Source organism: Miniopterus schreibersii (genome assembly GCF_964146895.1).
Source record: "Miniopterus schreibersii genome assembly, chromosome: 19".
Lineage (NCBI taxonomy): Eukaryota > Metazoa > Chordata > Mammalia > Chiroptera > Miniopteridae > Miniopterus > Miniopterus schreibersii.
Genome location: NC_138119.1, coordinates 29,326,339 through 29,348,796, shown reverse-complemented (window position 1 = coordinate 29,348,796; position 22,458 = coordinate 29,326,339). Strand labels below are relative to the sequence as shown.

General features: G+C 38.9%; 1 protein-coding gene across 1 annotated transcript in view; it reads left to right on the top strand.

Annotated features, from left to right (window-relative positions):
* LOC308548711 (complement receptor type 1-like) overlaps positions 1–22,458 on the top strand; it is a 134,266-nt gene that overhangs the window by 57,249 nt on the left and 54,559 nt on the right. Inside the window, exons 6-7 of the mRNA XM_081120666.1 lie at positions 491–679; positions 17,225–17,413. Of these exons, the coding sequence (XP_080976792.1) occupies positions 491–679; positions 17,225–17,413 (378 nt within the window). The remainder of the gene's footprint in view (positions 1–490; positions 680–17,224; positions 17,414–22,458) is intronic.

The window sequence follows — 22,458 nt, the reverse complement described above, 5'->3', positions numbered from 1 at the left end:
CACCACTGGCCAGAGTGTAGTGAAAAAAGAGGCACGTACGTGATCCTTGATCTTTAGGATCTTGTCTCCTGAGAGGAGACTGAGCCTGAAGTGACAAATCATCATCAGTTTGCCTTTCAGACTGTGGAAGAGCAATCTGATCGAGAGCTATATAGTCTTTTTAGGGGAGAGGGCAGTGAGAAATGAACTCAGAAAAAATGGAAAGGATGCATACCTATAAATATATTTTAAAGCCAAAAGTATTTCTGCTGTCTCTTCAATTTACTGTTGAATGAATATTCAGTTTATTCCCAAAATAAGCAAAAGCTAAGAGATGATGTTTAAAACAAGCATAGCACACAGTTTGGTAAAATCCTGGCACAATCACTTCCAATCTTACCAAGGACTTTTCCATTCATTCTCTACTCCCTGCCTGCTCTCAGGCCTTATTCTGGGGCTGTTGAAAACAAGAAAATAATTTACTTTCATGTTCTTATTCTGTTATGCCCAGATGAATGTGAAGACCCACCGAAATTTCATTCTATGGTACCCAAGCGTAATGCTACACCCCCTTATAATATTGGGGTTGAAATAGACCATGAGTGTCTCCCAGGATATGTGCCTAAGGATCCTCCTCTTCCGACCAATATTGTGTGTCAGAAGAATGCTACCTGGACAAAGATCATGGAGGCCTGTACACGTAAGTACCCAAAACTTTTATTTTTATTGTTCTAAAGATTTTCACACATTTTACAGTGAACATTGCACTGTTACAGTGATGATTTTCTCAGGTGGATATAGATTTTTATATACCAGTGTATTTTTTCAGGCTTTGAAATTCTCCAGGAAATTTTTTATTAAGACTATTGATATTCTGTGCAATGTGAATCTTAAGTTTGGCCATTAGTGACAACATGGATGGACCGTTAGAATAGTATGCTGAGCAAAATAAGTCAGAAAAAGCTAAGAACCATATGATTTCACTCATATGTGAGATACAAAACTGAAACTCGTAGACATAGACAAGTTTGGTGGTTATCAGAGGGATGTGGGGGTGGGGTAAAGGGAAAAGGGGACCTAATATATGTGACAGAAAATGAACTGACTTTGGGTGGTGGGTATACAATGCAATAAACAGATCATGTATCATAGATTTGTACACTTGAAACATGTATACATTTATTAACCAATGTGAATCCAATAAACTAAATAAAAATGAAGAAAAAAAATATTTCCATGAATTTAGTAGAGCAATGTATAACTTTTATTTTATTCAAATCTCTTTTGACATTGTATACAATAACAAATTCGGAAGTGGGTGGGGCAGACAGGATGAAAGAAGGTGAAGAGAATAGCCAAAGAGCATATATGCTTATCCCATGGACACAGACATCAGTGTGGTTAGGGCCAGAGTGGTAGGGGTTTAGGGCTGGGTCTGGATAGATGGGTTCTAAATGGGGAAAATGGGAAACATGTGTAATAATGCTAACAATAAAAAATTAAACAACTCATGAGAAAATGGGCAGAGGGCATGAAAAGACATATCTCCAAGAAGACATACTTATGGCCAACAGACATTTGAAAAGATGCTCAATATCACTAATGACCAAGACAGTGAAAATCAGAACCTCTATGAGATCCCACATTATACCAGTAAGGATGGCTGTGTTCAAAAGTCCAACAAACAAACAGCATGTGTTGGCAAGGATGTGGAAACAATGGAACTGTTGGTGGGATTGCAAATTGGTGCCACCATTATAGGCTACTCTGTGGATATTGCTTTAAAAGTAAAAATAAGTCTACAATACAACCCAAAAACTACAATTCTGGGTATTTATCCAATTAATTGAAAAAATACATGGACACATATGTTCCTTGCTGCATTACTTATAATACCCAGGATAAGAAAGCAAAGTAAGTGTTTATAATTACGTGAATGATTAAAAAATTTATATAGACACACACACACACACACTGGAATATTGTGGTAATATAAAAAAGAATGAAATCTTGCCATTTGCAACAACATACAGGGACTTAGGGTGTATTGTGTTATGTTCAATAAGTATAAAAGAGAAAAACAAATACCACATGATTTCACTTATATCTGGAATCTAAATAAACACATAAAACAAAGAAACAAACAACACAAGAACAGACTCATAGAAGCAGTGAATAAAGGGATGGTTTCCAGAGGGGAGGTGGATGGGGGATGCATGAAAAAGGTGAAGGGAAATATTATTGTGATAAATTTTCACCTTGACAGTTGATGGTAGAATTAGTTGGATGATCTCATGGTAAGGTATAACATTTTCAAATCTATATTGTATACCTAAAACTAATACAATCGATAAAATATTATATACCAACTATACTGAAACTAAAAATAAAAGAATTGAAAAACCTAAGTAGAGGATCACTAGTAAGGAAATTTAAGCAGTAATGAAATACTTCCCCTTAAACACAAGTCCAGGCCCAGATGGCTTCATTGTTTAATTCTGCAACACATTCAAAGAAGATTAAATACCAATCCTCCTCAAACTCTTCCAAAATATTCAAGAGGGCCTAAGGTGAAACCATCAGGACGTAGGACCCAGAGCTGTCCCTCCTGGGAGCACTCTCATGCCTGTCCCTTCTCCTCCCCCCGCCCCAGGCCTGTTAGCCATTGGCTTCCACGTGCCCTTCCTTTGCTTCTATAACTTGTTTCCTAAGCTCATTTCTTCTAGGCATTACCTTTTCTACCTCTGTGATAAACGAAATAAATGGTCTCTTACGGTTCGAGCCTTGGCTCTGAATTCTTTCCTGGCCAGACCTCCAAGTACCAAGGTTGCTGAACCTGGTCCGGTCTGACCCCACAGGTCAAACACCCAGTCCTGGGTCCTGTTCCCGATGCCTACAACAAGCCTAACAGAGAACCAAAGAAAGGGATTTCCAGGCAGAAGAAAGATAGTGCCAAGTTGGTTGGGTTGGTCTGGAGACGAGACCAATGCTTAAGAAGACAGTGGCATACCTTTCACCAAGGCAACTGGACAGACAGCGTGGTGGTGAATGGGTTAGAGGCAAAAGCATGTGCAGAAAGATTAGAGAAGAGTCCAATGCAGTAATTCAAATTATGCTGTTTTGCCCGAGTGGGGTGCAAAAGAGCTCTGCAGAGATCGAGAGGACCATGCTGTGCTGATGTATCCAAAGAGCCTCATTGGTACCTCGGCCTGATTTGGAGGAAAACATCCTGGACATCAAGAAGTGGATTCTGAAACCACAAGAAGACCTCTATAATAGAAACAGCTCACCAGTGACATTTTTATGAAGCCTGGCACTACAAGCCCACTATGACATTAACAAAAACAGAAGATGGATGTGCTCCAAATGGCATAATCACCCAAAACTAATAACTAAGCATAAGCTGACCTCAGTTTTTAATATTCATGTTTGTTACTTTGAAAGGTCACCATTTGGCCCTAACTAAATAAGTGAAAAGGCACTTTATTATTTGAAAACATTTGAATGCTTGAAGTGGAAAACTGTCTTTTCAACGATCACTCTTGCAAGAAAAACATAATTTGACATTGACTTGACTGGACACTGGCCAAAAATCTTAGGATTGCAGTGTCAGGTCTGTGCAAATACAGGCTATTTTCAATGAGAAGAGGTCACTCTGAACCACACCATGGACCAGCCAAGAACAAACAGCAGTTGGGTGAAGGGGCGCCCCGTGCACAAGGATAATAAATGTTTGGGATGACCTCTTCCACCAGTGAATTCAAGGCTCTGGGAGACACAAAAGTGTAGAACAAAAGAATCCGTTCCATCGTTGTACCTGTGCTGATGAAACAATGAGCAATCTATAGAACAGCTCTGTTGATAACAAGCCATCCTAGCCTGCCAGGCACCGTATTTCCGGTTATGACTGTCATCTTGCTACCATGGGAATCCCATTTTGGTTTTGAATGGTGGGATTGATCCAGGACACTGGATTGGAAGCGACCTTTGACAGAATGCGATCCTTGATTCCAGAGGCAACTGAACAGCAATACATGAGCATCAGGCAGAAGAAAGAGTCTCTGACTCCTCAGCTCCCTTCTCTCCTGAGAAAGACAAAGAAGGCTGCCACCCACACCGTGTCCTGCTTCTCCTTTGTCAACACACCAGGGGTTCCAATTGAATGTGCAAATGGGGACCAGAGTCCCCTGTGCAGCTCACAACACAGAATTGCAGATAATCAGGGCACACCATACATGAAGCCTACAGATCCCACGGCAAGGAAACGACGAGTGCCTGGAAGTTTACTATGACCACGGTGAACTGAGACTACAGGCCAAGGACATGAAAAAGATATTTTATTATTTTCTCATCGCAGGAACTCCAGAGGCCCATACAGAGGACATCAATGAGTGTTGTGGTTTTGTGTTTTTTTAAATAATGATGGGGGTAATGCTGAAAAATGATCATCTTAATTGGTCATTGCTTTGGAAAAGGCAAAGCAAAATTTCATCGCCTGGATTTGACCACAAAGAGGGAGAGAATTTACTACCGGCAGCATCTTCTGATCTGCGGCTTGTTTCCGCTGCTGGGAAATGTCTCTGAAATGAGATGCAGGGAGACTTAAATGCTAAACTTGTGCTTATACATACTTGTACTTTTATTTTCCACTCCCTCCTCCTTTCCATTCCTAATGTTAGACATAAATAAATGTCTCGGTTTGCATTTCAATAAAATATAAAAAAAAGAAAAAAAATTCAAGAGGAGAGAATACTTTCAAACTTATTTCATGAGGCCAACTTTTTCCTCATAACAAAACCAGTCAAGGACAACACACAAAAAAGAAATATACAGGCCAATATCCTTAATGAGAATCAATACAAAAATTGTAAACAAAATACTGGTAAATCAAATACAACTATACATTAAAAGTATCACGTATCATGATGAAGTGAAGTTCATTTCAAGGATGGAAGGATGATTAAACACTCAAAAATCAATCAATGTGATGCACCACATTAACAAAACAAGAGATGAAAATCACATGATCACTTCAAGATGCAGAAAAGGCATTTGACAACATACAACAGCTACTTATGACTAAAACACAATAAAATGGGTAGAGAAGCCAAATATCACAACATAATAAAGGCATGCTGTGACACTCAGCTAATGTCATAGTCAATGGAAAGATATTTCATGTTAATGGATTAGAAGATTTAGCATTGTTAAAATGGCCGTATATGTGAAACAGTATACTGAAAGCTTTTCCTGTAAAATCAGGAACAAGACAAGGATGCCCGCTCTCACCACTGTTATTCAAAAGATTCCTCGAATACCTAGCCAGAGAAAATAGGCAAGAAAATGAACTAAAAGGCATCTAAATTAGATGGAAGAAGGGAAGCTGTCACTATTTGCGTATGACAAAATTCTCTATATAGGAAACCCTAAAGACTCCACCAAAAGACTTTTAGAGAAAATGAAAAAATACAGTTAGTTGCAGGATACAATATCAGTGAACAAAAATCCATCATATTCTTATATATTTTTTAAAATTTAATATGTTGGGTTTTTTAAAATATGTCTTCATTGATTTCAGAGAGAGGGAGAGAGATGGAGAGAGAGAGAGAGACATCAATGATGAGAGAGTCATTGATCGGCTGCTTCCTGCACACCCCCAACTGGGGATCAACCCCTCAACCCAGGCATGTGCCCTGACCAGGAATCAAACTGCAATCTCCTGGATCCGAGGTCAATGCTCAACTGCTGAGCCACACCCGCCTGGGCTATTCTTACATATTAACAACAAAATATCACAAAGAGAAATAAAGCAAAGTATCCTATTTACATTGGAACAATCAAAATAAAATACATAGGAGTCAACAAAGGATGTGAAGGAACTTTATACTGAAAAGTACATTGTTGAAAGAAATTGAAGAAAACCAATAAATGGAAAGATATTTCATTTATCTTTCATGTTAATGGATTAGGAGATTTAGCATTGTTAAAATGGCCATATATGTGAAGCACTATACAAACTTAATGCAATCCCCATCAAAATTCCAATGGCATTTTTCAGAGAAATAAAACAAAATTTTATCTAATTTTATGGGCCTACAAAAGACTCTGAATAGCCAAAGCAATCCTGAGAAGAAAGAAAAAGCTAAAGATATTGTAAGAGTGAATAAAAACTTTATAGTACACTGACTAACCATGAAATGGAATTAGAATAAAATGTACAGACAAACTGATAAAAGGAATTCACACACTAACAGTTTCCTTATGAGCATATTACAGGCATTAGCAGTCCCAGTTTCTGCTTGTAGAAGATTCGGCCTTGGCCAAGACTTCATGGCTGATGCAAGGTTGCCCAACTGCAGGAATTTAGCTAGCACTGACCAGATCCAGTATGCTGATATCAAAGATCCATATGGCCCTGTCAGGTGTGGCTCAGTTCGTTGGGCACTCTCCCATGTACCAAAGGGTTGCCTATTCTATTCTGGAGATGGCACATGACAGGGTTGCTGGCTTGATCTCTGGTAGGGGGAGTGCTGCAAGCAACCGGTTGTTCAATGTTTCACTCTCCCATCCATGTTTCTCCCTTTCCCTCTCCCTTCTGCACAGCAAAAGAAACTGTCAAAAGACAAAAAGGCAACTGCCCTGGCCAGCATGGCTCAATGGTTAGAGCATCAGTCCTCACACTGAAGGGTTGTGAGTTTGATTCCAGGTCAAGGGCAGGTACCTGTGTGGCAGCTTCAATCTCTGGTCCCAGTTCAGGTGTGTGCAGGAGGCAACCAGTGGTTGTGTCTCTCTCACATTGATGTTTCTCTCTCTCCCTTCCTTCCTTCCTCCCTCCCTCCTTCCCACTCCCACTAAAAATTAATGGAAAAAATATCCTTGAAAATGGATTAAGAAGAACAACAAAACAGGCAATCAACTGAATGGGAATAAGTATTTGCAGAGGATACCTCTGATAGGGGCTAATTTCCAAAATATATAAAGAACTCTTACAGTTCAACAACAACAAAATCTGATTAGAATAGGGGCAGAAGACCTGAATAGACAATTACCCAAGGGAGACATACAGATGGCCTTCCAATATATTAAAAGATTCTCAACATCACTAGTTATTAGGGAAATGCAAATCAAAACCACAATGAGATACGACTTCACACCTGATAAAATGTCTGTTATCAAAAAGACAAGAAATAACAAGTGTTGAGAATATGGAGAAGAGAGAACCCTCATGCTCTGTTGGTGGGAATGTAGATTGGTGCAGCCACTATGGAAAACAGTATGGAGGGTCATCAGAAAAAATTAAGAACAGAGGTAACACATGAACCAGCAACCCTTCTTCTGGGTATCTACCAGAAAAAATTGAAAACACTTATCAAGATATAGGGAACCCTATGTTCATTGCAGCATTATTCACAATAGCTAAGACATGGAAACAACCTAAGTGTCCTTCAACAGATGATTGGATAAAGAAGACTTGGTATGTATATACAGTGGAATAGTACTCAGACCTAAAAAGATTAATTATTGCCACTTGCAACAGTATGGACGGATCTTGAGAGGATTATGCTAAGGAAGTAAGTCAGCCAGGAAAGGACTAAAGCTATGATTTCACTCATGTGGGATATAAAGCAAAAAGCAACACATGGACACAAGGAAACCAGCAAAAAACCCCACCTCCCAGTTCCAGACAACCAAATGGTGGTTACCAGAAGGGAAGGGTGGTGGGGAGAAGATGAAGAGGTTAAAGGCAGGCGAGGGAAGGAGACTAAACTTCACAGTAGAGCAGGCAGATGTCCTATTATAACGTTGTGCACTTGAAATTTACATAGTGTTATTAACCACTTACCCCAATAATTTTAATTTCAAAAGAGTCATATAATTTTTATTATTTGATAGAATTATAAAAATATATATATTTAAAATTTAACATCAATCTGATATAAGACCAATCCAGGGAGTAAGTAAAGAGAGGTTTTTGGGGATAAAGTAGATCTATCTCCTTTCTTCCATCCTTAACCTTATAGGAGAGGCCTCTGCATTCTTTTAGCCTTTAGTGCTTTACCTGATGTGTCTCCATGATATTATTTTACATAATAGTTCTTTCATATTCGTTAGGCTTTCAAGCCCACAGATAATTTCAAGGAAGAGGAGTGGATGAAGTAGAAATTACACTATTCTAGGAAGAATAAAAGCTAACCCAAAAAAATCCAGAAATTCTAATAGCATAGCAATATAGTAATTCAGCTGAAACAGCTAGGTCAGAGAACTTTTGTTGCCAAGCATGATTCATTGATTAGTGAAACAAGAATAAATTCTATTTTAAATAATGTTAAAGTTATAAATTTTGATATATAATTGACATCTATTAACTTATTAAATGCTCAGTTCACTGATATAAAATATATGACATGAAGTCTTATATATTTTTAAAGTTTATTTTATTGTTGACAGTATTACAGATGTCCCTCATTTTCCCCCCTTTCTCCCTTTCCACCCAAATGCCACCCACCCCAGTCCTTAACCTGTCTTTTGTCTGTGTCCATGGACTGTGCATATATACTTATAAATTCTTTGGTTAATTTCTTCCTTCCCTCCTTCCCGCCTTCCCTCTGGTTTCTGTCATACTGTTTCATGCTTCCATGTCTTGTGGTCCAATCTTGTTTGTCAATTTATTCTGTTCTTTTGATTCTACCTATGAGTGGCATCATGTGATATTTGTCTTTTTCTGACTGGCTTATTTTGCTTAGCATAATATTCTCCAGGTCGATCCGTGCTGTCCCAAAGGGTAAGAGATCCTTCATTTTTAAAGATGCATAGTTTTCCATGGTATAAATGTCCCACATTTTTTTTATCCACTCATCTACTGATGGGGACTTCTGCTGTTTCCAGGTCCTAGCTATTGTAAATAGTGCTGCGATGAACTTAGGGGTGCATATATTCTTTCTGATTGGTGTTTCAAGATTCTTTGGATATATTCCTAGAAATGGCAGTTCCATTTTAAATTTTCTGAGGAACCTCCATACTGTTTTCCATTGTGTCTGCACCGGTCTGCATTCTCACCAGCAGTGTACTAGGGTTCTTCTTTCTTTACCTGTTTGCCAGTACTCTCTCATTTGATGGTTTGTTGATGAGAGCCATTCTGACATGTGTGAAGTGATACTTCATTGTGGTTTTAATTTGCATCTCTCTGATGATTAGTAACTTTGGGCATTTTTTCATGTATCTCTGGGCGATCTGTATGTCCTCTTTGTAGAAGTATCTTTCAGGTCCTTTGCCCATTTTTTAATCAGGTGGTTTGTCTCTCTCTTGTTGAGTGTATGAGTTCTTTGTATATTTTGGAAATTAACCCTTTATCATCTGTATCCTTTGCAAATATGTTCTTCTATACCTTGGGGTTTCTTTGTCTTTTGACAATGATTTCTTTTTCTGTGCAGAAGCTTTTCATTTTTATTTTGTGCCTATAATCCTATGAAAATTCCGCTATGTGACATGTCTGTGATTTTACTTCCTATGATTTTTTGCAGAATTTTTATGGTTTCATGACTTACATTTAGTTTTTTATCCATTTTGAATTTATTCTTGTGTATGGAGTAAGTTGGTGGTCTGGTTTCATTTTTTTGCATGTACCTGCCCAATTTTCCCAGCATCATTTATTGAAGAGACTGACTTTACACCATTGTATGCCTTTGCCTCTCTTGTGAAATATTAACTGACTATAATGGCATGGGTTGATATCTGGGTTCTCTGTTCTTTTCCATCTATATATATGTCTATTGTTGTACCAATACCATGCTGTTTTGATTAAAATGGCTTTGTAATATAGATTGATATCTGGTATAGTGATTCCTCCAACTCTGTTCATTTTTCTCATAATTGCTTTGGCTACTGAGTGTGCGTTTTAGTTCCATAAAAAGCTTTGGAATATTTATTCTAATTATGTGACATATGCTATTGGTATTTTAATAGGAATTGCATTGAATCTATAGATTGCTTTGGGTAATGTTGACATTTTAATGATATTCATTCTTCCAATCCATGAACATAGTATATTCTTTCACCCCTTTGTATCTTTTTCTATTAATTTTTTCAATGTCCTGTAGTTTTTGAAGTCCAGGTCTTCATGTCCTTGATTAAGTTTATTTTTTGGTTCTTATTTTTTTGAGTTGCAATGGCGAATGGTATTTTTTTTTAGTTTCTCTTTCTGAGACTTCATTATTGATGTATAATAATGTTTTTGCTTTTTGGATGTTAATTTCATATCCTACTACATTTCCAAATTCATTTATTAAACCGTGTAGGTTTCTGGTAGATCCTATTGTTTTCTATATACAAAATCATGTCATCTGCATATAATGACAGTTTTCCTTCCTCCTTTCGAATTTGGATGCCTTTTATGTTTTCTTCCTGTCTGATCACTGTGGCAAAGACTTCCAGTACTGTGTTGAATAATACTGGTGAAAGCAGACAACCCTGTCGTATTCTTGTGTTAAAGGGAAATGTTTTTCATTTTTGTCCATTGAGTACGATGTTGGTTGTAGGCTTTTCTTATATGACCTTTACTGTGTTGATGTATGATCTCTCTATTCCCACTTTGCTGAGATTTTTTACCATAAATTGATACTAGATTTTGTCAAATGCTTTTTCTGCATCTATCGATGTGATCATGATTTTTGTCCTTCATTTTGTTAATGTGAAGTATTACATGTGTTAATTTGAGAATATTATATCAGTCTTGCATCCCTGGGATAAATTTCACTTAGTCATGTTGTATGAACTTTGTAATGTATTGCTGGATCTGATTTGTTAATATTTTGTTGAGGAATTTAGCATGTATGTTTATCAGGTATATTGGTTGGTAATTTTTTTTTTTTTTTTTTTTTTAGTTTCTTGATTTGGTTTTGGAATTATGATAATACTGGCCTCATAAAAAGAGGTTGGAAGTCTTCCCTCCTCTTCAATTTTAGGGAATAGTTTAAGTAGATTAGGTGTTAATTCTTTCAATGGTTGGTAAAACTCTCCTGTAAATCCATCTGGTCCCAGATTTTTTTTGCTGGGAGTTTTTTGATTACTGCTTCAATTTCCTTAGTTGTTATTCGCATATTCACATTTTCTGATTCGTCCTGATTGAGTTTTGGAAGGTTCTATTTTTCTAGGAATTTATCCATTTCACTCAGGTTGTCCAGTGTGTTGGCATGTAGTTTCTCATGGTGTTTTCTTAGGATTTTTTTTCTATTTCTGTTGTGTCCTTTGTTGCTTCACTATTTTCATTTTTTATTTTATTTATTTCGTTCCTCTCTTTTTGTTTCTGAGTGAGTCTGGCTAAAGGTTCATCAGTCTTATTTTTCTTTTCAAAGGAAAAGCCCTTGATTTCATTGATCTTTTGTATTTTTTTTTTTTAGTTTCTGTGTCATTAATTTCTGCTCTAATCTATATTATTTCCTTCATTCTAGTTTCAATTGGCTTTTCTTGCTGTTCTCTTTCTAATTCTTTTAGTTGTAGTGCTAGATAGTTTGAGCTTTTTCTTGTTCCTTGAGATATGCTTGTAACGCTATGAACTTTCCTCTCAGGATTGCTTTTGCTGTGTCCCATAGATTTTGGGTTGTTGTCCGTTTATTTTCGTTTGTTTTCAGGAAGTTTCTTATTTCTTTCTTGATCTCTTTGGCAAACCATTCATTGTTTCATAGCATGCTACTTAGCCTCCATGTGTTTGAATATTTTTTAGGTTTTTAATAGTGATTGATTTCTAGTTCCATGCCATTGTGATCTGAGAAGATGCTTGATATGATTTCAGTCTTCATGGACTTGTAGAGACTTCTTTTGTGGCCTAATATGTGGTTTATTTTTGAGGATGTTCTATGTGCACCTGAGAAGAATGTATATTCTGCTGCTTTGGGTTGAAATGTTCTGTAAATATCAATTAAATGCATTAGATCTATTGTGTCTTTTAAGGTCTTTGTTTCCTTGTTGATTTTGTGTGTGAATGATCTATCCAGTGATGTCAGTGGATGTTAAAGTCCCCCTCTATGGTTGTATTGCTGTCAATATCTGTCTTATAGCCCGCCAAGATTTTTATATATTTAGGTGCTCCTATATTATAGGCATATATGTTTATATGGGTTATATCCTTCTGCTGGATCAATGCCTTTGGTATTATATAGTGACCTTCTTTGTTTCTTGTTATGTTCTTTATTTTGAAGTCTGTTTTGTTAGAAATAAGTATTGCTACCCCATCTTTTTGGTTTGTTTGTTTTGTTTCAATTTCTCATGGAATATTTGTTTCCATCCCTTCATTTTCAGCCTGTGTGAATCCTTTGCTCTGAGATGGGTCTCTGGTAGACAGTATATATATGAGTCATATTTCTTATCCACTCAGCTACCCTATGACTTTTGAGTGGTGTATTTATTCCATTTATATTTAAGGTTTTTATTGATATATATTTATTTTACTCCATTTTTCCCCTTTATGCCTATGTACCTTTCTGTCAATATATTTTTCTTCTTAGAGCAGTCCTTTTAGCATTTTTTGCAGTGCTGGGTTGGTGGTACTGAGCTCCTTTATCCTTCTTTTGTCTGGGAAGCTCATTTCCCCTTCCATTTTAAATGAGAGCCTTGCTGTATAGAGCAGTCTTGGTTTCAGGTTCTTGCTTTTCATTACTTTGAAAACTTCATGCTAATCCCTTCTGGCCTGAGGTGTTTCTGTTGAGAAATCTTCTGACAACCTTATAGGCATCTCTTGTTGGTCACTTTTGTCCTTCTAAGAGCCCTTAATATTCTCTTTGTCCTTAACATTTGCCATTTTGATTGTGGTGTCTTGGAGTGGGTCTCTTTGGGTTCCTCTTGTTTGGTGCCCTCTGTGCTTTCTGAACTTGGTAGGCTTTCTCCTTCGCCAGCTTAAAAAAGTTTTCTGCCGTTATTTCTTCCAACAGGTTCTCTCTCCCTTGCCTCCTTCCCTCCCCCTCTGGCATCCCTATTGTGCACATTTTGTTTTGTTTCATGTTGTCCCTCAGTTCCCTTAAACTGTCCTCATGCTTTTTTAGTATTTTCCTGCTTGCTGCTCTGGTTGAGTTGTTTTCCTACCTTATCTTCTAATTCACTTATTCAGTCCTCTGCTTCATTGAGCCTGCTTTTAATTCCTTCCAGGGTATTCTTGATGTTAGATATAGTATTCTTCATTTCTGCCTGGTTCTTACTCCTAATATCTATGTTTTTTCATGCTGATGTAGCTTTCCCTAAGTTCTTTGTATTTCCCACTAAGTTCCTGGACGTTTCCATTAAGTGTCTTGTGGCTCTCACTAATTTCCTTGAACATGTTTATAACCATTTCTCTGAACTCTTATTTCTGATAACTTGCTTACCTCCATCTCATCAAGGTCTTTTTCTGGCAGTGTTTGGTTTTCTTTCGTTTGGGTGATGTTTCTTTGTCTCCTTATTTTAGTTGTCTCTTTGAGGTTGTATCGGTGATTTACATATATTTGCTGTCTCCCCGTCTTGTGGTATGGGCTTTTGTAGTGAATATCCAATGGGACCCAGAGGTGTGTTTCTCTTATATTTCTGAGCAGTATACTCTAGGTGTGCTCCTTTGTTTGTTCTTTGGGCTGTCCTCTTGTGGTCGGGTCTAGATTGTTGTTGACCTGTTCGTAGGAGGACTCTCCTGTCAGGCTTCCTCACTGTGAGGCTCAGCCACTACCATGTCATGTCACCTGTTCTATAGGTGCTGACGGGTTAATAAAACACAACCAAACTGACACACAACACACAAGAACTTATAACATAACCCACAATCACAATGAAAACAACCCAAGAGAAAGTAGATTTAGGAAAGCAAAGAGAAAACACAAATGCTAAAGGAAAAAAGAAAGAGAGAAATGGATACTATTGCTAACAGTAAAAGAATAAAAAATAAAGAAGCTACTGGGAGATAAAGGGGGAAGGGAAAAATATTGTGAAATGAAAGAAGGGATAGCAAAAAATAAGGGTAGATAGCAGGAATAGATAAATGGTTTTGAAAAGACAGGAAGACGTAGAAATAAAGGGGGAAAATGTTATGCAAAGGGAACAAGGAGAGAGAGAAAGGTCAAGCAAGAGCACAGAAGGAGGCTAATAAGAGATATGGAAGAAAAAATAGAGAAAAGCAATAAACTTAATAATTACAGTAACAATATCCAAGCAATAAAGCAAGTATATCAAGGAAATCTTGAAAAGAACATAACAAAAACAAAAAATCAAAGCAATACAAAATACATCCAATAATAACAGTAGTGATGATGATAATAATGTTAATTGTTTTTTAAAAGCCAGCCAAGTGAATTTTGTCTGGGCAGCTTATTTTGTCTGAGGCTCACTATTGTAATCTGATTTGGGGCCTCCTGGGAGGTACTTTAGTGCAGCCAATGTCAGGAGCTGTGTAGGTTTGTCTCCTGGTTTCTTTATGTAGCTGGTTGGTCTAAGGCTTTCTATGGACCACCTCTACCTGTCATGTACTTTGCCTCCCCCTTCTGGTTGCCTGGTCTTACTCTAGCATCTTCTGAAGACAGTCTTTAGGGTGCAGGCCAGTTTGTGTACCTTTCGCTATTGGGTCTCTTACTAAGAGATTTCAGTGTCTAACACTCACTACGAGGAAATGAATCTGTGCTTCAAAGCCAACTCCTCAGTCTCTACCATATTCTCCAGCTCTAGTTACCCCTAAAGTAACCTGGTGAATGTTCAGATTGAATTAAGCCTGTTGCCTTTTCTGTATGGACAGTTTTAGGTGGCCTTGGCTCCGTGGGATTGATCAAAAGAGACTCTCATGAGCACGTTACCTGCCCAGCCCCCAGACAGGGTTTTAAGCATTTCTTCTGGTTCCCAAACAAAACTCCCTGAGAGTCGTAGTCTTGAAATGTCTTTCTGTGAGCTGTTGTCCCTGCCCCCATCAAACTGTGCCCAGCGGGGGGTATCAGGGGCTTCAGTGAGGTGGACCAGCCCCTCTTCTGGTGGAGGTGGTGCTCCTAGCTTACAGTATAGGTAGGCATGTTCCACTCCTCCTTTCCCAGATCTGGTTGGCTGAACAATGCAAACACAAAACCAGGCTTTTGCTGGTTTGCCTCAGCAATATTAGACAGGAAGGTGGATGCCTTGGGGTGCCACCAATAATAAAAATATATAAACTAACAAACAGGCAGAAAACCTGCTTTTTAAGGATGTGGCACCCTTGCACCTCATGTCCAAGCAGGAGGGGTTACAAAGTTAGCTCCATGCAGGTCTCCCACATCTGATCTCAGTAAAGCTGGGACCATGATTCCCAGATCTGCTCACTATCCAGGCTCTTTCAGAGCAGGTCAAAAATCCCCACTCTGCCTCGCAGGGATCTCCAGTCTCTCTCTGGTGACGAGAAGTCTCACTTCCTTTTCCCTGCGCCACACAGTTAAAATGATTTCTGGAGCTCTATACAATGCTTTACAGGAAAGAAGAGGGTCCCTTTGGTTCACTGCTGGGGGCAGCCCACAGGCCCCATTCTATTCTGAAGCCACACACTGCAGGACAGCCTTTGCTGGAGTCAGCACCAGGAGTGAATATGTCCTTCCAAAGCTGCTGCCATTAGGCGTGTTCTTTCACTGGGAAGGGTCAGACCGCACCTCAAAGGCAGACAGCTCTCCTGGCTCTCCCTGCCCGATGTACACTGCTTCGCTTGACTGCTGAGGGTTTGAGATCCCTGCTTTTGATGCCAGTCTGAAACTGGACACAATGGGTCTGAGCTGCCTGTCACCACTTGGGCCAATTAAGCAGAGACAGGGTTGAATCATATAAAGTGTTTATTCCAATACTGTTGGCAGTATGGGAGAGAGCAGCAGGATTTGTCCACATAAAATCTGTTCTACTCTCCCTTACTAGCTGGCTGATTATATTGGGATAAAGAAGAAAGACTGCATGCAAGGGGGGAAGGGGTGGGTGGATGGCTACATAGTCTGTAGTTTGTTTCTCCTGTCAGGATCTTGAAGTAAAAAAAAAAAAAAAAGTAATTCATTTTCAATGGGGTTCAAAACCAGCTCCACCATTTCCTAGAACCTGAGAATGGTCAGCATTACAGAGGCAGATTCCCAGAGGTATCAGGCTCCAGGCACAGCAACCAAATCAAAGTGCATCGTGTCCTTTGTTCTCAAAGTACATTTTCTTTTGTGAGCAATGGACCCACCCAGGTTCCATTGTGTCTCTTATCTTCTTACACCTCTGTTTTTCTTCATGCAGCACATCCTCCATTTTCCCAGGTTTTGAATTAAAACTTCTGATCTATAGTTAGTATGGTGAATAATCATTAAACAACTATGGTCCTATTCCTATTAGGTGCCTTCCCTCCTTTCACAACCACTGTCAACAGAGCATGATCAAGATCTATGCCCCCAACAAGTCCACTCTACCAAGGGGAGGGAGCTTTGTATCCTTTAACCCTCAGGCCTCCCAGCCAAGCATGGTCTCTGGGTGGAAGGGGGCACTGCCCCGTTCCACACCTCCCCCTCTCTTACCAGTCTCTACAATGTTTCTTCGGTACTCTAGTCAAAATATATCCAATCAGCTATATTTCCCTTGTTTTTAGAAGCTCCCTATGCAGTATTTTAGCTGTAAATCCAGGCATGGCTGGGAGCAGGGGCACTCAGCCTCTTGTTAGAGTGCCACAATTTTTGAACTATTCTAATCTTATTATTGTGAACTAGTTTAGTCCAAATTTATTTTGATCTATGAAATTCATGATGGTTGTATAATAGCGCTTACCATAGCATTCCTTGAGCACCACTGGGCACAGAGTGTAGTGGAAAAGGAGGCACATGATCCTTGATCTCTAGGAACTTGCCTTCTGTGAGGAGACTGAACCTTAAGTGAGAAGTCATCAGTTTGCCTTTCAAACTGTGGAAGAGTAATCTTATCAAGGGTTATCAAGTATTCTTAGGGGAAAGGGAATTGTGAAATGAACTCAGAAAAAATGGGAAGGATACATACCCATAAATATATTTTAAAGCCAAAAGTATTTCTGCTGCCTGTTCAATTTACTGTTGAATGAATATTCAGCTTATTCCCAAAGTAAGCAAAATCTAATAGAATATTATTTGAAGCAAGCACAACACATAGTTTGGTAAAATCCTGGCACAATCACTTCCAATCTTACCAACAACCTTTCCATTCATTCTGTACTCCCTGCCTGCTCTCAGGCCTTATTCTGGGGCTTGTGAAAAAGAGAAAATAATTTACTTTCATGTTCTTATTCTGTTATTCCCAGATGAATGTGAAGACCCACCGAAATTCCATTCTATGGTACCCAAGGGTAATATTACACCCCCTTATAATATTGGGGTTGAAATAGACTATGAGTGTATCCCAGGATATGTGCCTAAGGATCCTCTTCTTCCGATCCGTATTGTTTGTGGCAAGAATGCTACCTGGACAAAGATCATGGAGGCCTGTAAACGTAAGTGCCCAAAACTTTATTTTTATTGCTCTAAAGTTTTTCACACATTTTACAGTGCATATTGCACTGTTACAATGATGGTTTTCTCAGGACGATGTAGATTTTTAGATAGCCATGTATTTTTTCAGGCTTTGAAATTCTCCAGGTAATTTTTTGTTTGGCTATTGATTCTCTGGGGTAATTTTAATCTTAAGTTTGGCCATTAGTGACAACATGGATGGACCTTATTATGCTGAGCAAAATAAGTGAGAAAGAGCTAAGAACCATTTGATTTCACTCATATGTGAGATATAACATTGAAACTCGTAGACATAGACAAGTTTGGTGGTTACCAGAGGGAAGTGTGGGTGGGGAAATGATAAATGGATCCAAATATATGTGACAGAAAATGAACTGACTTTGGGTTGTGGGTACACAATGCAATATACAGATCACGTATCATAGAATTGTACACTTGAAACATATATAAACTTATTAGCCAATGTGAATCCAATAAACTTAGTGAAAATAAATAAGAAAAAAAAACACATTTCCATGAATTTAGTAGAGCAATCTATAACTTTTACTTTGATTCAAATCTCTTTTGGCATTTTATAAAAAAACAAATTGTGAGGTGGCTATGGCAAAAAGGATAAAAGAAAGTGAAGAAAATAGCCAAAGAGCATATGTGCATATCCCATGGACACAGACAGCAATGTGGTTAGGACCAGGATGGTAGGGGGGTAGGGCTGCATCTGGCTGGACGGGGTAAAAATGGATAAAATGGGGGACATCTGTAATAATGTTAACAACAATAAAATTAAACAGAAAATGGACAGAGGATATGAAAAGACATATCTCCAAGAAGACATATTTATGGCCAACAGACATTTGAAAAGATGCTCAATATCACTAATGACCAAGACAGTGAAAATCAGAACCACTATGAGATCGCACATCACACCAGTCAGGATGGCTATGTTCAAAAGTCCAACAAACAAACAGCATGTGTTGGCAAGAATGTGGAAACAATGGAAGCCTTGTGAGCTGTTGGTGGGATTGCAAATTGGTGACCCTAATACCACTACATTAGAAACTCACACCTCAGGATATTGCTCCGTGGCTATAGCAGTAGTATAACCAAAAACGACAAGTATCCCTCCTAAATAAATCAAAAACACTATTAAACCTAAAAAGGACCCGCCAAAACTAATTACAATCCCACACCCTACTCCCCCACTTACAATAAGACCAAGACCCCCATAAATTGGCGAAGGCTTTGAGGAAAACCCTACAAAACCAATCACAAAGATGATACTCAAAATAAACACAATGTAAGTAAACATTATTCTCGCATGGATTCAAACCATGACCTGTGACATGAAAAACCACTGTTGTATTTTAACTACAAGAATGATAATGACCAACATCCGAAAATCCCACCCTCTTATCAAAATTGTCAACAGCTCTCTAGTAGACCTTCCGGCCCCTTCAAATATTTCATCCTGATGAAACTTTGGCTCCCTGCTAGGAGTATGCCTAGCCATTCAAATCTTAACCGGACTATTCCTAGCCATACACTACACAGCAGACACAGCAACAGCCTTCAACTCAGTCACCCATATCTGCCGAGACGTCAACTATGGTTGAATCCTCCGCTACCTCCACGCCAATGGAGCCTCTATGTTCTTTATTTGCCTATATCTCCACGTAGGCCGAGGACTTTACTACGGATCTTACACCCTCACTGAAACCTGAAATATTGGCATTCTCCTGCTCTTCGCTGTAATAGCAACAGCATTTATAGGCTACGTACTACCCTGAGGACAAATATCTTTCTGAGGAGCAACAGTCATTACAAATCTTTTATCAGCAATCCCCTATATCGGCACAGACCTAGTAGAATGAATCTGAGGGGGCTTCTCGGTCGACAAGGCAACCCTTACCCGATTCTTTGCCTTCCATTTTCTCCTTCCATTCATTATTGCAGCTATAGTAATAGTCCACCTGCTATTTCTACATGAGACAGGATCTAATAATCCCACTGGCATCCCATCAGATATAGACGCTATCCCATTCCACCCTTACTATACAATCAAAGATGCCTTAGGATTCCTAATCATAATCATGGCACTACTAACCTTAGTACTATTTTCTCCAGACCTTCTAGGAGATCCCGACAACTACACCCCAGCTAACCCACTAAACACTCCACCACATATTAAGCCAGAATGATATTTCCTATTTGCCTATGCAATCCTACGTTCAATCCCTAACAAACTAGGCGGAGTCTTAGCCCTAGTTCTTTCTGTCTTGGTCTTAGCTATTGTTCCACTTCTTCACACGTCCAAACAACGAAGCATGACTTTCCGCCCAATCAGTCAATGCCTGTTCTGATTGCTGGTAGCCAATCTACTGACCCTAACTTGAATTGGAGGCCAACCAGTAGAACATCCCTATATTATTATTGGCCAACTAGCATCTATTCTTTACTTTATGATCATTCTCGTTCTCATACCACTTATCAGCATTATAGAAAATCATCTACTCAAGTGAAGAGTCTATGTAGTATACCCATTACACTGGTCTTGTAAACCAGAGACGAGGAATAATAGTTCCTCCAAAGACTCAAGGAAAGAGCATAAGCCCTACCGTCAGCACCCAAAGCTGAAATTCTACTTAAACTACTCCTTGCAGGCTATATATGTCAAACACATACCCCATGGTGATACTGTGTACATCGTGCATTAACTTTATTTCCCCATGAATATGTAGCATGTACATTTATGATCTTATATTACATGAGCACATTATATTATTTATCGTACATAAACCATTTAGTGTGATAAATCCCAGTCAACATGGCTATCCCGCAGGTATTGTTGGTTTATTGATCTACCATCCTCCGTGAAACCAGCAACCCACCCACAAACGTGTCCCTCTTCTCGCCCTGGGCCCATTGACTGTGGGGGTAGCTACAATGGGTCGTAAACGGCATCTGGTTCTTACTTCAGGACCATTTAGGAGAAGATCGCCCATACGTTCCTCTTAAATAAGACATCACGATGGATGACGGGTCTATCACCCTCTTATCTCGGCAACGGGTGGTTTGAAGTGCCCTTGGTATCTTTTTATTTTGGGGATGCTTGGACTCAACTATGGCCGCCTGGCCCCGTCACAGGACTGTAAGTCTAGACGGACCCAGCATGTACCTTCATAGTACACATAATGAGGAACCGGGACAGGAGTTCAATGGATCGGGAAATTGAATGTGAATTTGACATTTGATTAATGATGCAGGTACATAAGATGGTTAGTTTCTACATGTGGGGTGGTATACTCGCGGCAGCCTAAACAGAGGACATAGTTTTCATGGTTTCAGGACATATGGGATCATGCACCTGTGCACGCACCCGCTCACGTTACCCAGACTACCCTTGCTTAACAAACCCCCCCCACCCCCCGTTAAGCCGAACTTATACAGTTTGAGTCCTGCCAAACCCCAAAAACAAGACTATCCCCGATAGGTCTGTATGCTTAACTCTCTACCCCATTAAAATGTAATACTGTCTTCGTGATAGAATCGTATCACTTTAATGAGACAACTTTCCTTAGACAGCTATGCCTCTAGATCCGTGGCGCATTTTAATGGCCTCTACTCCAAGTCTCAGTTAATGTAGCTTAACAATTTAAAGCAAGGCACTGAAAATGCCTAGATGAGCCTACCGGGCTCCATAAACATAAAGGTTTGGTCCTGGCCCTTCTATTAGTTTTTAGTAAATTTATACATGCAAGTATCCCCATACCAGTGAGAATGCCCTCTAAATCGATCTGCCGATAAAAAGGAGCGGGTATCAGGCACACTCTACAGTAGCCCACTACACCTTGCTCAACCACACCCCCACGGGAAACAGCAGTAATAAAAATTAAGCTATGAACGAAAGTTTGACTAAGTTATGCTAATTATCATAGGGTTGGTAAATCTCGTGCCAGCTACCGCGGTCATACGATTAACCCAAATTAATAGACCTTCGGCGTAAAGTGTGTTAAAGAAAAAGTAGAAAATAAAGTTAAACTTTGGCTAAGCTGTAAAAAGCCCCAGCCATTGTAAAATAAACAACGAAAGTGACTTTTAAAATTCTGACTACACGACAGCTAAGACCCAAACTGGGATTAGATACCCCACTATGCTTAGCTATAAACCTTAAAAATTTTATGCAACAAAACTATTTGCCAGAGAACTACTAGCAAAAGCTTAAAACTCAAAGGACTTGGCGGTGCTTCACACCCCTCTAGAGGAGCCTGTTCTATAATCGATAAACCCCGTTAAACCTCACCAACTCTTGCTAAATCAGCCTATATACCGCCATCTCCAGCAAACCCTAAAAAGGCTAGACAGTAAGCACAATCATAAATATATAAAGACGTTAGGTCAAGGTGTAGCTTATGGGTTGGAAAGAAATGGGCTACATTCCCTATCTCAGGGCACACTTTCCCAAACGAACGTACTAATGAAAATAAGTACTGAAGGCGGATTTAGTAGTAAATTAAGAACAGAGTGGATATTCCTTAAAAAACAAAAAATAGGTCTAGAGTACAACCCCCAAACTACAATTCTGGGTATTTATCCAATTAATTAAAAAAATACATGGACACATATGTTCCTTGCTGCATTACTTATAATACCCAGGATATGAAAGCAAAGTGAGTGTTCATAATTACATGAATGGTTAAAAAATTTATACACACACAGGCACACACACGCACTGGAATATTGCACTAATATAAAAAAGAATGAAATCTTGCCATTTGCAGAAACATACATGGCCTTAGGGTGTATTGTGCTATGTTAAATAAGTATAAAAGGGAAAAACAAATACCATATAATTTCACTTATATGTGGAATCTAAATAAACACATAAAACAAAGAAACAAACAACACAAGAACAGACTCATAGAAGCAGTGAATAAAGGGATGGTTTCCAGAGGGGAGGTGGATGGGGGATGCATGAAAAAGCTGAAGGGAAATATTATGGTGATAAATGTTCACCATGACAGTTGATGGT